Raw genomic sequence first — 15,971 nt, forward strand, 5'->3', positions numbered from 1 at the left:
AACATGAAGCGAAACAAATTGTTTCTCATCAGATGCTTCTGGCTTTTTCCCAGCATCGAAATTGCTGATTTCCATAAACGTAAACATCGACATAAATATACATAATATTTTATATTAATTTATTTATAGTTTTCCCCTGAAATATCCACCATTGTTGCATTTACACCAGTATAGGCATTCAACTACAAGTCAGTGGACATAATCTAAGAGATAAAACGTTAACTTGAAGAATAAATGAAAACCAACCACACTGAGGCACAACAGGCTTGTCTAAATAGAGCAGTTCACAGCTGGCAACTTCAGGGAGACTGATAAGCTGCATGTGGCACCAGGGCAGCAGGTGGCAGAATTAAAACTAGTGTCACACCTCTTGGTAAGTAAGTTTTGAATGACTGTGTCCCTTGTCCCTTTGAATGTTTGTACAGCATATTATTCGCGGACATCGAGGGCTTCACCAGTCTTGCGTCCCAGTGCACGGCGCAGGAGTTAGTAATGACCCTCAACGAGCTCTTTGCTCGCTTCGACAAGCTGGCTGCGGTAAGAACTGTCACGACTGTGTCATACCTGTGCTTCTTTCACTCTCATTTCCTGGTCACAGCTGTGGAACTCATACACACCTGGGGATGAAATTAAAACTATGTATGTTGTGGGCAAAACACTATAAGTGGCTTAAGAATAAGAGGAATATTTCTGTATAAACGTATGTGTGAGGTGGAAAATTACTGTTTGAAAATGTGAAGATAATAGTTCCAGAACAATTCCAGACTGGAGTGCCCAAATTTGAGTGCCTATATTTGGAATGAGTAGGGCTCCACTCCACGGAGCTTTACCAACAGCACGGTGACAAAATGTATGTCGAGAGCAGAACATTTTGACTCATGTGTTACTGTGTTCTGTTTGGATAAGTAATCTGATCATTTAAAAAAAGTACAAAGTTACCAACGCTGTTTAGATCATGTGCCTGGACAGTAGTGATGGAGAGAGTGTGTTTGTGTGTAAGCATGTCTTGCTGAGCAGAAGTTCAACACAACCCAGAGAGGAACGTACACAGCCATGCTCAGAAGTTGTGACTGTAATGGCGTCACTTGTGTTTCCCCCAGTCTCAGAGTGTCCTTCAGAGTTCATCATTTAGCTCCAGACACAGGCCATATCTGATGGAGCGCTTAGAGTGCTCCATTCGACTGGTTTCTAGCTTTATTTCACAGCGTGGGCGATGTTGATAAACTAGTGTGTGCAGATTGTAGCACAGATTTCACCCAGAGAATAATTACAGTGTGAAATGTGGAAACTCAGAGAGCTGCACCAGTGTGTGCCTAGGTATTGGGTTTACTTGCAGTGTTTCCAGAGGTGGTCCCAACCAGTTAGCCACAGTTCTTTGTTTTTTCCAAGCAACACTGGCGTCCAGTCACAGAAACTGGTGTATGAATTTTGTTTTTGATGCTCAAATGCGATAACATTATGCAGAGTGGTGTTGCAGATGTATGTGGAATTCATGGCTTTCCCACTCAAAACTTCATTTGAAATAAGATTTCAGTCCTGTGAATCAGTCCTGCTGCTATAATGCTTGAGCTTCTCAATCCTGGATTACGTTCACCAGCCAGAAAAAATATGGTATCAGATCATTTACGGTCAGAATATAGTGTGACTGAAAATGATCTACCGTCTCATTGTTTGGACGGGAAGACCCACAGTTGAGAACCACTGAGAGCCAAGAAACTGGCAGCGTCATTGTTCCATCTCTACAAGCTCATGCTACTTAGCCTTCAGGAAAAACAACCAATTGAAAAAGAAAAGAAACACTGCATTCTGTTAAAACGTTATGTTACTCTTCCCCACAGGAGAATCATTGTCTGCGGATCAAGATTTTGGGAGACTGCTACTACTGTGTGTCCGGGCTGCCGGAGGCTCGAGCTGACCACGCCCACTGCTGTGTGGAGATGGGCTTGGACATGATCGAGGCTATCTCGTGAGTGAAGATCAGGGCGCGCATGTTTGGAACTGTGGAAGTATAATAGTGGAGATTCATATTCAATTTCTGATTACACAGATATACTTCCATTGAACTGGTCCAGACATTAGATTTCAACCGCTGCTGCAACACATTTTAAAGGGACAATGAACCGTTGTGCTGTGTTCATGCACTGCTCATAGAACTGGACTTGACTCATGTATTTAGTAGTACTTTGCAGTTTTTATTGGTTGTTTTTTTTTAATGATATTCTGTTCAGTTAAAAACAATGTTTTTTTTTTCCTCCATCACATATACTGATTTATGCTGAACATGCAGCAGGAAGCACCCACTATCATCACACATTTATCATCTCAGAAAGTCTGAAAGATACTTTGTTGTCCTTCAGGCTGGTGCGCGAGGTGACGGGTGTCAACGTCAACATGAGAGTGGGCATCCACAGTGGCAGGGTGCACTGCGGAGTGCTGGGACTCCGGAAGTGGCAGTTTGACGTCTGGTCCAACGACGTCACGCTAGCCAATCAAATGGAAGCTGGTGGCAAAGCTGGGTAAGTCCCCTCAGGTTGCTAAAAGTGGACCTTGATGACTGCATGTCACGTGTGGGTGGCTTTTTGCCTTTCAGGCGCATCCACATCACGAAGGCAACTCTGAATTACCTGAATGGCGACTACGACGTGGAGCCAGGGGCAGGTGGCGAGAGGAACGCCTACCTAAAGAAGAACAGCATAGAAACCTTCCTCATCGTGGGATGCAGTCAGAAAAGGGTAAGACGTCCTCACACATCCGACATTGACAGGAAAGAAAACGAAACTGACGTTTGTGTGGCGTGGCAGGAAGAAGGGGAGGAAGTGCATGTCATCACATATGTTCCAACTGTTGATCACTGTGATGTTCAGCTCAGCGTGGAGTCAGTGTGAAAACTGCTTGAACATGATTTTCAGAAAAAATATCAGTATCTTGTTTAATAACGTTGTGTCTCTTTTGTGTTTTTATTTTAGCATATTTTTCAAGGGCATCTTTTTCTCTGTTCCCTTTGTATTTTTACAACTTACTCTGCAAAATATGCCTCGGAAACTACCTCGGTTTCTTGAGTAAGATTCCTTTAATTCCACCCATCAATGTGGTCACAGCTATACTCGTATATCACGTTTGCATGTGATTCCAAAGAAGGCTTGGTGTCCTTCCTCATTACCTCTACTGTGAACCGCACAAAACTCCATGATCTTCATGTCAACCAGATCAAATCGAGGTCGTATTGTTTGTGTTGAAAGACGAAAAATCATTTTAAAAACTCAAATGAAAAGATGAGCTCTGCCTGTAGTCGACTGTGCGCAGTCACCTCTTGCCCGCATGTGATGGTGCTCCTCACTGGACTTCTGTCATCTCTGTCCTGCAGCTGTATCACAAGCCTGGGCTATAGATGTCATGTGAAGTGATACCATCCACTCGTTCCTGCCTAAAAACAGAGGAGAGATTGTACAGTGCTGCTATTTTAGTTCCCCCATCAAGTCAAACATCCTGGAGCGGCTGCAGCACTTTCTATTCTGGGATGTGTAAGAAGCCGAAGATGATCAGACGTCAGAGCCGCCCTGGGTCTCTGCTGCTGCTGCTGCTGCTGCTGAACTTGCACATGCTTCTGCTTCATCATGATGAATTCCCTCGAGTTGTTGCTGAGGTTCTTACCTGGTGATGCACCTGTAATTTATAAATGGAAAACACCGGCTTTGTTCTGCTTTTATTCACCTTGGCTTTCTTGTTGTTTAAATTTGAAGTCACAAACTGCAAAATATTGAAATGACTTTCACATCAAATGACCAATGACCACTTTTATACCTATAATTTTAGCATTTAGTCCCTCACAATGTCATGAGGACAGACGCGAGGCCAGGCGTCTAATGTGGTTTGAAAGAAGGGTCGAATATCTTCAGGCTTCAGCTAACATGTCCTGGCTAGTGATTGAATTTGTGATGACCTATGTTCTCTCCTCCACGCTGACAGAAAGAAGAAAAGGCCATGATTGCCAAAATGCATCGTCAGAGGACGAACTCGGTGACCCACAACAGTGGTCACTGGACTGACCGTCCCTTCTACAACCACTTGGGGGGCAACCAGATCTCCAAAGAGATGAAGAGGATGGTGAGAAGCTTTCCTTCTGCTCTCATGCGTTTTGATCCCCCACTTCTCTCCCTCTTACTTCCTGTGCCCTCCGTCAGTTTAAGATTTTCAGACTGGGCCACAGCAGCTGCTTGTTTTACTGGCATATTGGCTCATCATCATCAGGCAGGGCATAGATGATGATGATGTGGTGATGTTGCTTGAACCCTCGGACTTTCTCATGAACATGGGGAGCAAACGAAAAAGGAAACTGCTGAGATTGGAAGAGCGTGTTTGTGTGCATTATCAGACCTCTGGGATGGGTTATGATATTTATAAGCTAAGCTAATGGGATCCACACACACACACACACACACACACACACACACACACACACACACACACACACACACATGCTAACCTAAAGTCTGGTTCAGCCTTTGTGACCAAAGAGTAGTTTCCTCTGAGAACAACATGAGCTTTTATTTTGGCCCCACTCGTCAGATCTAGGGCCCCTCGACTGGAAGCTGTGGTCTGAACCTCAGCTGACATTCTCCCACTCAGAATGGAATTGATTCCTTCTCAGGAACTATGGGAACATCTGGAGAGGATGTATCTCAACAACACAAACTTGAGTGCCCAAATTTGGTTGGCATCACAACCTCTGTCTGTCTGTCTGTCTGTCTGTCTGTCTGTCTGTCTGTCTGTCTGTCTGTCTGTCTGTTCACCAGGTGGTAAAGTCAAAGGACTGATCCAGTAGGCTCAGCGAGTGTGGGACTGACTAAAAATGATCTTTAAAATCCTTCCATCTTCAAACATAGCGACTGTCATTTATTAAATGGCTGTCTCAGAGTCGAACAGTCACTTACAGTCTCCTACGTATGAGACCAATGTGGCGCTATGTTCCTCTCCGTCTGACTCACTGAGTTTCATCTGAGGTCAGCAATACAGGAGGGAGACTATTTGCTGCATCCCAATCACTGCATCTGTCACTGCAAAGTCAAAGACACATTGAGACTAAATATTGTGTAGTGACACGAAGCGTCATATCATAATCATTATTATCGTAACAATAATTGCCATAATAATCATTATTATTGCCTCCACCAATGATGTGTGGTGGGGGTTTCTAAGATGCCTTTGTTTGTTTGTTTATGAACAGAAAACTCCAGAACAGAAAATCATATTTTGATGGAACTTTCAGTGCTGGTTGGGAGCAGGCTCACATAGAAGTAATTTGATTTTGGTGGTGTTCTGTTGGTTGGTTCGGATTCACGAATGCTCGAGTTTCCACATGGCCAGATGGAGTATGCAGTCATGTGACCAGCTCTTGTTAAAACACGCAGATTTGATAAAACACAACATACCATTGAATAGCAGTGCTAGTTCAACTTTTAATATGAGTATGATGACAAAATGTGCGTTTATTTAAAGTGTCCAACCGAAGCATAAATACGCAGTATAAAATGATCATCCATCATCTACAAAGGTGAATTTCAGCTCTACATAAGCCCACAAGCCTTTGTGACGTTGCTGGAGGCAGCTCCTGTCAAGTTCACCGTTAGAATGAAAGTATTGAGAGTAATGACGAACCGTGATGCAGCATGACAGCTGTATGTTGTAATGGTGTGAGTGAACATGGAAGCCTGTTCTTGTAACCAGAAGATGAAGAGCGTCATCAGACATAGGTGAAATGAGATTAAAGAGTGAGGGACGAGTGGCAACCATCGACATTTTGCTGCTTTGCAGGATTATTTTGCCCTCAAAGTTTGCCTCAAATGGGTTTTGAAACCGACTGCAAATACCCACATTCCCTGAATGTAAACAAACAGCAAGCATTGACACCAACACAATCCAAAACAGCAGAGGAGCGATCAATACTGCTGTGAGGTGGTGTAATTACAGTACTTACCAGAAAAAGACAACCAAAGTCCCAATGTTTACCCTAAGGCATGATGTGTTGTTGTGATGTGTCACCCTTCTTAAGAGAGTTTTACATTCACATTAACGTTACAGTTCAGTGTCGCTGTTGTTGTCGTCCGTCCATCAGCGATGGGTTGATGAGCGTTCATGAAACGATACTATTTCATCAACCTTGCACTTCTGTCTCAGGATTCCTTACATACCCATCACCGTCCGCCTCTCATCCTTCAGACACTAAGTCCTCTCACAATAGTCCGAGTCGTCGCTTCCGCAACAACATGGTTTGAATAAGAATAAGTGTTTACTTTACATGGAGATGCTCTTCTTCCTCAAAAATGGTGGAAAATCCCTCATTATTCCATGATATGTCGGCTACTTCCACCTCTTCGATGCACAGCCCACCGTTTTTTTGGTAACTCCAATGACATCACAGGCCTTTGACCCATTTATAAAAGCCTCATCTGAATCACAATGTACTTTATGGTAGTTTGTGGATTTTTTTGGATACACAGAATGAAAACCCACTATTTCTTCTATTTCTAATAATCTTTTGGTTGAAGTTGATATCTGTGTCACTATAACGATGTAAAGGTTTACATAGTCACTGATTCCTTAGTTCTTCTACAAAGATCGCCTGTCCATTTTAAAGGAACTCTGTGGCGTTACTGGCATCTGCTGTCCGTTTGATCTCATTACACTATTACACTATTACTTCATTATTAATTAATATTAATGGACACAGAATTTGGGTAAAAATAAGTCAGTGCTGTTGCAAATGTGTGGCTTGAGAGGTCTGGTCTTGTTCTATAAACTTTATTTTGTGAAACAAATCTAGGTATAATCCAGGTATAACGGGCTCGAAATATAAAATACACTTTTCAAATATGATTCCATTTAAAGAAAAGAATGTTTTTCATGAAATCATATGTGAAATAAGATATAATTGGACTGTCTTTGAAACTACTTACAAACTATGCTCGGAATAAGGAGATGGCTGGTCCTTTTATACTTTTATTTTCTTGCCCGTCTGATTTGGAAGAATCACTTGCAATTGCGCGAGCATCCGTCGACACGCTGATGTTGCCAAATTTATCCGGCAGAGGGAGACAGACTGCTTTGGTGTTGGTGCGTGAAAGATTCGAGTCTGCCTTTTTGTATCTGACACTGTATTTGCGGTGCTCGTGAGCTCCCGAGCGTGTGCAAATGACTGAAGTGCGTTTGATAATGGTGACACACCGATCACCATGTGATGCTCCGGAGGCGGGGATGTCACTGGAAGCTCAATAATGTGATCCATCGTTGATACCACCGTTCTAATTTCTGCCGATGAGTACGTTGACATCTATTATGACCAGCAGTCAGGCTGAGAGAAGCACCATTACGGAGCTCTGCCTGTGCGACAGCATCGGGATTTATCCAGCAGGGACCTGAAACTTCCCCTGGTGGCCATACCACTTCCTGGTTCTTTCCTGGTCTGTTCTAAACATGACATGAGCGACAGGAGAGGAGTCACAGCCCTGTGAGTGGAACAACAGGCCAGATAGATGCTCTATTTCCCACCTCACCCTGCGGCTTGACTGGGAGCATCAACACTGGGCGGCGTGTGGTTTTGCTCCAGTTTTTGCTAAAAGATTTCTGTCAGTGAATGACTTGTGTGTTTATCCTGATGTTTCCTCCTGAGGCATCTGGACATTTACTTGACATCAGCGGCTAAAAGTGATGGACCGTTAGAGTTCAGAAGTGAGGACTGTCATGACCTTGAGCATGATATAAACTTGTCGATGGAGGTCTCAGGGTTTCCTCTAACTGTTCCTCTGTTCCTCTCCTTGCAGGGATTTGAAGACCCCAAAGACAAGTAAGTAACTGACATGCCGTCTCCTTCTACTGCCGCTTTTCCACTCCGAGCTCACACCTTCGACTGCACTGCAAGTGATGAAGTTCAGGTGTTTGTGCAGGAGATAGTCAGTGCAGGTTCCTGACAGTCTAATAATTCCATTTTTCTTTACTTTACATTATTCCTTAGCAGGCCATCTTGAAAATTAATAATTATCTCAGATTTTCCCACCATAGTTTACTTTTCACCACAGTCTTAACTTGTGCTTATTTTTTGATATTGAACATTGGCCGCTTGGGATGGTTTTTTTTTTTTTTTTCGAGACTTGGGGAACCATATCTCCTTGGATTTTTTTAATATCGACTATTTTTTGGGATTGAAGATGCGATAAAATGTGAAACCACTAGGGGGCACCAGATCGTTGTTTAGGTTCACCGCGTCTCTCGGTCGAATATGAATAACGAGCGGCGGGTCCGACCGAAGCGGCACGGACCTCTTTACAGCCATAGATAAAATTCCTCTGCTGCTTCAAATCACTCAGCAACACTGATAAGGAGCTCAGCCATCTGACCAGGCCTTTGTTCAATTGTTTGTTTGATTTATGAGACTGTTTCCTGTGAGAAAGAAATCATTTGTTCATGCATTGATCAATGCTTAGAATTCTCTTTGAGAAGCCATAAGATGCTCATTGCATTAGATAGCTGTGTATGTTGTGGCGATTGTTTTGCAGAAAATGCAGGACAAGGAGATGAATGAAACAACATAAAAATCAGATGAATTTCCGCTAAATATGAACTGGTGTTTATAACATCAAATCTGGTCTGGTCAGGAGTGATACATCTTCATTTTTTCCCAACAAACAAATCATTCTGGAGTCCACATTTGGGGCACAGCTCTCTTGTTACTAGCTTTTCCCCTGCTAGCTACATTTTTTGTTGAATTATGGTCCATTCCTGAGGTGAAATGAGGGGAAATAGTATCTTTTTCAGAAGTCAGAAGTCAAGAAACATAAGACATCCTTCTTTGTTTGATCCTGCTCGGCCTCTTCTTTCCACAACAGACAGATCAGTTATGGCCGTCATGTCACATCAAAAAGAATTCCGGTACAGACTTCTGCTCCACGGATGATGCTACCATCAGTTCTTTGTATAATAATGAAGTTAGTTTTGATCAGCACGCCACTTATTTCCTCTGGAATCTTTAAAAATGAATTAATAATATTGGGCTCTGTGTGCAGAATTGAGCTGCTCCACTGCCAGCCTGTGAGGTGGGAAACATTTGGGGGTCACATTTTAGAGTGAGGAACAGTATATTAACATGTATTATTAAGCTACTTACTTGCATAGGTAGGTAGATATGAATAAGTACTTTGTCATGATGAATGACTGGCTAAGATGCAGCTAATACACATATGAATAAGGAGTTTATTCATGGTAATATATGTTTCCTAATCTAATGCCTAACCACATTAGGAAGAGGTCAATCGTCATTTGTACTTGCACTAAGTCATTGGAAATGAGTGAAATTAACAGTGCTATTTAGTTTAATTTGTAAAAGAAGTGGACAATATTCTGTGACATTTTGGTGTTAATATCTTCATCCATAGCAATTCTATTCCTTTTTTAATACCCCATTTGTGCTGTTGTTTGCTGTTTGGCAGCATGTAGAAGTTGATCAGAATGTCATTGTCCTTGTAATGACCTGTCGGGAGTTGTGAATGAGAAGAGAGAAGAGACAGAGGCTCTTTCAGAGATGTTAGTAGGTACTGACTGTCGTGCGGACCGAAGACGCCCCATCGTGAATGTGTCACCTGCTCTCATCTTGTTGTTTTATTCAGGCATTTCATATTCAGGAACACGCAGGAGAACCTGAACCCAGAAGACGAGGTGGACGAGTTCCTGGGCCGAGCCATCGATGCCCGCAGCATCGACCGCCTGCGTTCGGAGCACGTCAAGAAGTTCCTGCTAACCTTCAGAGAGCCCGACCTGGAGAAAAAGGTTTGCTCTCTCTGTCTCTCACACTCACACGCACACTCATGCACACACACCTGCTGCCAGTACACAAGCAAATGATTGTGCGTGACAGGCAATCTTCCCTCCATCACTGATCTGCTTGGGGTCCCAGGCGGAAGTCTCTCACAGTGAAGAGAAGGAAGGAAAAAAAAGGAAGGAAAGTGCCTCAGACAGTGAAGGACGGCAGTGGAGGGGGGCATATTAAGGAGAGAGTAGAAGAGCGTCAGCTTCGACCAGACTTCCTGATGTGTTTAAAGTTCAGTGGCGAAGAGCTGAGCAGCTTGTTTTTTCCCTCATGACATTTCAGGTTATGAAAGAAGTGATGATGTGTTTGGGTGTTTGCAGTGACCTCTCTCTCCTTATCTCTGCTGGTGTCCTCCAGTACTCCAAACAGGTGGACTCCAGATTCGGGGCCTACGTATCCTGTGCCTCCCTTGTCTTTCTCTTCATCTGCTTCATCCAGATCGTCATCGTCCCTCCGTGAGTCTTCATCACCTCAGAGAGCAATGTTCTCACCTTGGCTCTGAAGAACAAACACAAGCTGAACCTGATGATGTGTGTCTGCAGGTCTAACTTGAAGATAGGCTTCTTCGTCACCTGCCTCATCATCCTCACCGTGGTCATGTTTGTGTCCACAGTGTACTGCTGCTTCGGGGTGAGTGCTTTTTATTGATGGACTGCTTCATATTACATCCCCTGCAGTTTGACATGGAGAACCCAGAACTGACTCTGGCATGCGACAGCAGGTGCATCCATGTCTCCATGACATCAGCAACATGAGATAACTAAAACACAGTGCCTCTTATCTGAGACATTAGTTCTGTACAGAGTTTGGGTTTTAATTTTAATTATCTTAGCACTTCTTCTTGAGTCTTCCGGCCGCCATGAGACACCCGGTCTGTTTTACAGTGTTGGTGGGAAACCGGAGGAATAATCTTGTGAACTGTGTCAAGGATCAAGTGCTTCTATTTTCAGTCCCTTGAGCAACAACACTCACATTCACCTTGTCTCATGCTGGCGGCTCATTAACATCAGTTATTCGTTGCTAACCTGTCCGAGAGACGGCTTCTGTCTGACCCTGACATTCTGTGCCAACTCAAAGTCAAAGCTTTAATGAAGCTGTTATCGCTCCTCATCTTCTCACTTTCATATGTTCAGTAATTGGCCGATAAAAAAACAGATTGTTCTCATCTTCAGTGACCCAGAAGTGAAAACAGATGTTATGTTGAAGGACTGCTGGTGAATTGGGAGGTGAAATTAAGAATTGAAGCGCTAAATGTGAAATCCTCTTCTTCTTCATCTTGAGCTCAGATCGTCACGCTACGACCTGAAATGCTTTGAAACTTCAGTTGAAAGAGAATTTGTTCCAAATTTAGAAGCAGTTGGATCCATGTGGGACGTTCCTCCTTCCTGCTCTCGGCTGGTTGCACTTCATTTCATGCGCTTTTATCTCCAACTCTTCCGACACGCAAGTCCACAATCACACAGGAAGACGCAGATGAACAAAACTCTTTTATTGTGATCTTTTTGCGTCACTTCAGACAAAAGTTTTACTATTTTTTGATGTGAAACTGCTTGTGACATACTCTTTCAGCTGAAGTACCTCAGACATGAAATAAATACGTGAATCAATCTGCTGAAATAAAACAAATAAAACAATAAATAAACATTGAAACATTTGATGTTAATACAATATTGTTATATTCAGTTTCATATTATTATATTTCCACATTTCTGCATGTATTTATATACTTACTATTTATATACTACTTGGTGGAGAAACCCTTGTTGGCCAGCTCAGAGTTCAGACGTCTTTGTCTTTGCTGTCTCAGTGACATTGTTCGTCTTAGTTGTGTCACTAAGAGACAGCATAGTCCTTTGTAAAGTGGAACAGGGGGCTGGAGAGACCACAGAGGTGTTGGGGCAAAATGGCTGCGCGAAGCGACGGTAAAGTGCAAGAGCGAGGTTGTACAGACTCGGCTACAGTGTGGAGCAGCCGAGTCGTTGGCTGAGAACTGCTACTAAGTATACGCCCTTAGCTTTCTTCAGCTCCCTCTGTACCAACTCTTGCGAGCTGCCTCTTTCTCCCGTCTAATCTGGCTGAGTTTTGCTGTGAACCAAGGTTTGTCATTTGCATAACTCACCTTGGTGCGCGTTGGAACTCTTCACAGTAGTCACAGTGTCTGTATAGTCATCCAGATTATTGGTGGTAGCCCTGAACACCTCCCAGTCTGTGGTCGCCATACAAGTCTGCAACTTCTCAACAGCTTCACTCGTCCAGATCTTCATGCTCCTCACAACAGGCTTTGCCAGCTTCAGCTTCTGCTTGTATGTGGTAACAAGATGAACCATCAAGTGGTCAGTGAGTCCCAGAGCTGCTCGAGGGAGGGCGGTATAAGAGATGTGCAACAGTGTAACAGCACACTGTGCTCTCTGGTGGGGCATTTTACCACCTGCTTGTACGTGGGAAGCTCCTCGCTCAGATTCGCCTGTCATCATCAACAAGCTCCTACCCTGTAGTTTTGGGTTGTTCCCTCACCTTTCTCATGATCCGATTCACTCTACGAGGTGAGAGTGGAGCCCCACGCAGAGGGAGATTTATGGTCCGTTTGTTGTTTCTTCCATTTTGTAGTTAGCGCACCAACAGTTGACACCTCACCAAACTGCTTGCCAAAGGTCTTGCAGCCCATTCCAGCCTTGTGCAGAGAATTCTTGCTGGTTGGTTGGGAGTGGAATACTTGTATTCCTCAGTAAAACTCAAGCAAGTGTTTAGAGTTAATATAATGTGATTTTTTTTTTTATATTCCGTGATGATGATGAGATGAACCTATCATGAAAATTATAGACCACTGCTTTCTTTATAAGGGGGCAAAATCACAAAATCACCAGCGGGTGAAATACTTATTTTCCCCGCTGTATTTATTTCTCCATATCCACCTTGTCAGAGGAAAAGTAAATATGTCAGTTAAGGGAGGTGCCTAGGGAATAATGTGGAAATAAGTCAATATGGAAGTAAAGAAAATTGTGAACAAGCATGTGAATAAATCAAATGAAAAATGTAGAAATGCAATAATATAAAAATACAGAAAATCACAAATGTGTATTAATTTAGAAATTCATTCTAAATTATATAAATAAATTTATTTAGTCGTTTAGTTTTTATCTTATCTTACTGCATTGATTAAATCATTTACTTATTTATTTGTATCTTACTTGTTTTCAAGCCAAAGCAATGTTTCAGTCCAAAATATGCCAAATGAGACAACACTTGGGCTCTTCAGCTGGATATTTAACCAAACAAAGCCTTCCATTTTTCAGAGGTGGCCTGCAGTCCTTTGCGTCTCTACTAGCGTGGGTTTTCTGTACCTACTCTAGTTTCCTCTCACAGTCTAAAGTCATCAAGCATAAATCTTGACATGGTCTAAATGTGTAACTGTCTGGTGAGTCACTGGCAACTGACGCGCTACTGTCTGCTGGCAGCTCTTCCCGGCAGCTCTCCAGACTCTATCCAAGCGCATCGTCCAGTCCCGGCTGAACAGCACGTTGGTGGGTGTCTTCACCATCATCGTCGTCTTCCTCTCTGCGTTCATTAACATCGTAGGTCCCTGTACACGACTGTCACGAGCCGCTGTGGTGACCAAGCACTGAAATTCCTCTGCTCTCAGTTCACCTGCAGCAGCGGCGATCTGCGCGTCTGCATCCGCTCAGAGCTCAACATCAGCCTGGACAGCGTGAACGCCTGTCACGCCCATCTGCTCAACTACAGCCTGGATTCCCGGGTGAGCCCCTGTGGCGACGGTGCCCCCTTCTGCAGTTTTCCTGAGGTGCGCATTCAAACATGACAAGTCACTTACGTGTTGTGAGGCAGAAGAAGTCGCTCAGTCCTCTGTCACAGGGCAGACCTGGGATAAGGGGTTGAAATGGAGCACATCTCCACCAGTCAGAGCTGGTGAGGTCAGGGAGTGGTTCAGCTTATGTGGATGATTTCAAAAACAGTCCAGTGTTGACAGTGATTCAGAGGTGGGCGGAGCTTCTCATGGAAAGGCTGTAGTTGATTTCCTGTCACTTGGAGCCATTTCTCCCTCACGATCAAGAGCAAACATTGGTTTTGTTGTGACAGAAACTCGACTGTCTCATTCTCTTCCGTCCACAGTACTTCTCCTCATGTGTGCTGCTCAGTCTGCTGGCCTGCTCCGTCTTCCTGCAGGTCAGCAGCATCGGTAAACTCTTCCTCATGCTCTTCATCGAGCTCCTCTACCTCCTTATCATGGAGGTGCCCAAAGCCAGTCTCATGGACAACCAGGACCTGCTGGTCACCGCCAACGCCATCGACCTTCTGTGAGTGTTACACCAATTGGGGATGATGAAGGTGTGCCCTGCTGTGTACTGACTCTCTGTGTGTGTTTCTCTCCTCACAGCGAGCACATCAACGGAACAAGGTGAGGCTGATAAAGAAAACTGTTCTCCACTGGTGGTTTCTGTCATCTAAACCCAGTGTTTGCATACCTACAGCTGTGTGATGGACTCCAAGGTTCCTCTGAGGATCATGACCCCTGTGGTCATCACTGTCTTCGTCCTGGCTCTCTACCTTCACGCCCAGCAGGTGGAGTCCACGGCGCGGTTGGACTTCTTGTGGAAGCTGCAGGTCAGTAGTTGAGTCTCTTCGTGGCTGCACATGCTGCCTCCATCATGCGACCCTTTAACTGAATCAATGACGCCAGGCCACAGAGGAGAAGGAAGAGATGGAGGAGCTGCAGGCCTACAACCGCCGTCTGCTGCACAACATTCTGCCGAAAGACGTGGCAGCTCACTTCCTGCAGCGCGAGAGGCGGAACGACGAGCTCTACTACCAGTCGTGCGAGTGCGTCGCTGTCATGTTCGCCTCCATCAGCAACTTCTCAGAGTTCTATGTGGAGCTTGAGGCCAACAACGAAGGGGTGGAGTGTCTGCGACTGCTCAACGAGATCATCGCCGACTTTGATGAGGTGGGAAAACGGCGCCCTCTGCTGATGTCGGCAGTGTCAGCTTCAGCATTGCCGCTTCCCGGCTTCCTCAGATCATCAGTGAGGACCAGTTTCGCCAGTTGGAGAAGATCAAGACCATCGGCTCCACCTACATGGCAGCGTCTGGCCTGAACGACTCCACGTACGACAAGGCGGGCCGCTCGCACATCCGCGCGCTGGCAGATTACGCCATGAGGCTGATGGATCAGATGAAGTACATCAATGAACACTCCTTCAACAACTTCAAGATGAAGATTGGTGAGTAGCCACCTCAGCGTTCCTGTTCAGGTGCCCTGCAGTCGGAGAACCTGCTGCTCAAGTTAGCATGGACATGGTTCTGCCCTTGACTTCTACCAGAGGCGCACGTACCACGAAGTGTGCCGCAGCTAAGCTGCTTCAGTTCTAGTCAGCAGGATGGTTTCCACCAGGTGTGCAGCAGCGCAGCTCGGATATGACCCAGAAGCAGCCTGCACTCCACTTGAGCTCCACGTCAATCTGAAGTAGAGCAGATCATGTTGGCAGGAAGTCAGCAAGGCGGATCCACAGAAACTTTCTTTGTTAAACACTGCATGTAGACTTTGAATCAGACTTTACTCTCCAGTCACCATGATGACGAAGCTGACACCACACGCATCAAGCTGGTTCACTGGTGTTGAAGACGCACAACACATCCTGAGGACATTCTATTACTAACTCTCTAATCCCACATAGCTGGTTTATTGCATCTTTGATATGTTCACAGTGCACCAAGAATCATGTAATGTGGAAACGACGGGTGTAAGTGTGGTCGCTGGGTGCAGGTGTAGTGGTCCAGGGATCCTGTGTGGAAACCTTCAACACTTCATAGATGAGGCGTGAAAGGAGGCAAAGGCACAGAGAGATGACATTTCCAACCTTATTTTGATTTGCTTTTACACAGTATGAATGAATGTAACACCTCCACCAATCACAGACAGTCGAGGGGACAAATGATTCGATTTTTTAAACGGCCTCCGGTGCTGCTGGTCACATGAGCAACTCCATGAAAAAAGGCAGAAACCAGACATTTTGACTTCATAAAACACTACAAGCGGTGGAGTCGCTCGGTGACTGTAACAAATCCACTTTCATCAGAGTGTGGTGCCACTGTGTAGGTGG

At 44.5% G+C, this 15,971-nt stretch overlaps 1 protein-coding gene across 3 annotated transcripts in view; it reads left to right on the forward strand.

Annotated features, from left to right (window-relative positions):
* adcy5 (adenylate cyclase 5) overlaps window positions 1-15,971 on the forward strand; it is a 59,646-nt gene that overhangs the window by 41,112 nt on the left and 2,563 nt on the right. Inside the window, exons 4-19 of one of the 3 annotated variants that reach the window (XM_053876138.1) lie at window positions 426-537; window positions 1,839-1,966; window positions 2,358-2,516; window positions 2,591-2,732; window positions 3,967-4,104; window positions 7,818-7,840; window positions 9,657-9,816; window positions 10,214-10,311; window positions 10,399-10,486; window positions 13,312-13,428; window positions 13,497-13,655; window positions 13,985-14,169; window positions 14,250-14,270; window positions 14,344-14,476; window positions 14,553-14,816; window positions 14,888-15,092. In XM_053876138.1, the coding sequence (XP_053732113.1) occupies window positions 426-537; window positions 1,839-1,966; window positions 2,358-2,516; window positions 2,591-2,732; window positions 3,967-4,104; window positions 7,818-7,840; window positions 9,657-9,816; window positions 10,214-10,311; window positions 10,399-10,486; window positions 13,312-13,428; window positions 13,497-13,655; window positions 13,985-14,169; window positions 14,250-14,270; window positions 14,344-14,476; window positions 14,553-14,816; window positions 14,888-15,092 (2,132 nt within the window). The remainder of the gene's footprint in view (window positions 1-425; window positions 538-1,838; window positions 1,967-2,357; window positions 2,517-2,590; window positions 2,733-3,966; window positions 4,105-7,817; window positions 7,841-9,656; window positions 9,817-10,213; window positions 10,312-10,398; window positions 10,487-13,311; window positions 13,429-13,496; window positions 13,656-13,984; window positions 14,170-14,249; window positions 14,271-14,343; window positions 14,477-14,552; window positions 14,817-14,887; window positions 15,093-15,971) is intronic. The other 2 variants (XM_053876140.1, XM_053876139.1) reach the window with 2 other exon arrangements.

Source organism: Synchiropus splendidus, chromosome 10 (genome assembly GCF_027744825.2).
Source record: "Synchiropus splendidus isolate RoL2022-P1 chromosome 10, RoL_Sspl_1.0, whole genome shotgun sequence".
Classification (NCBI taxonomy): Eukaryota; Metazoa; Chordata; class Actinopteri; order Syngnathiformes; family Callionymidae; genus Synchiropus; species Synchiropus splendidus.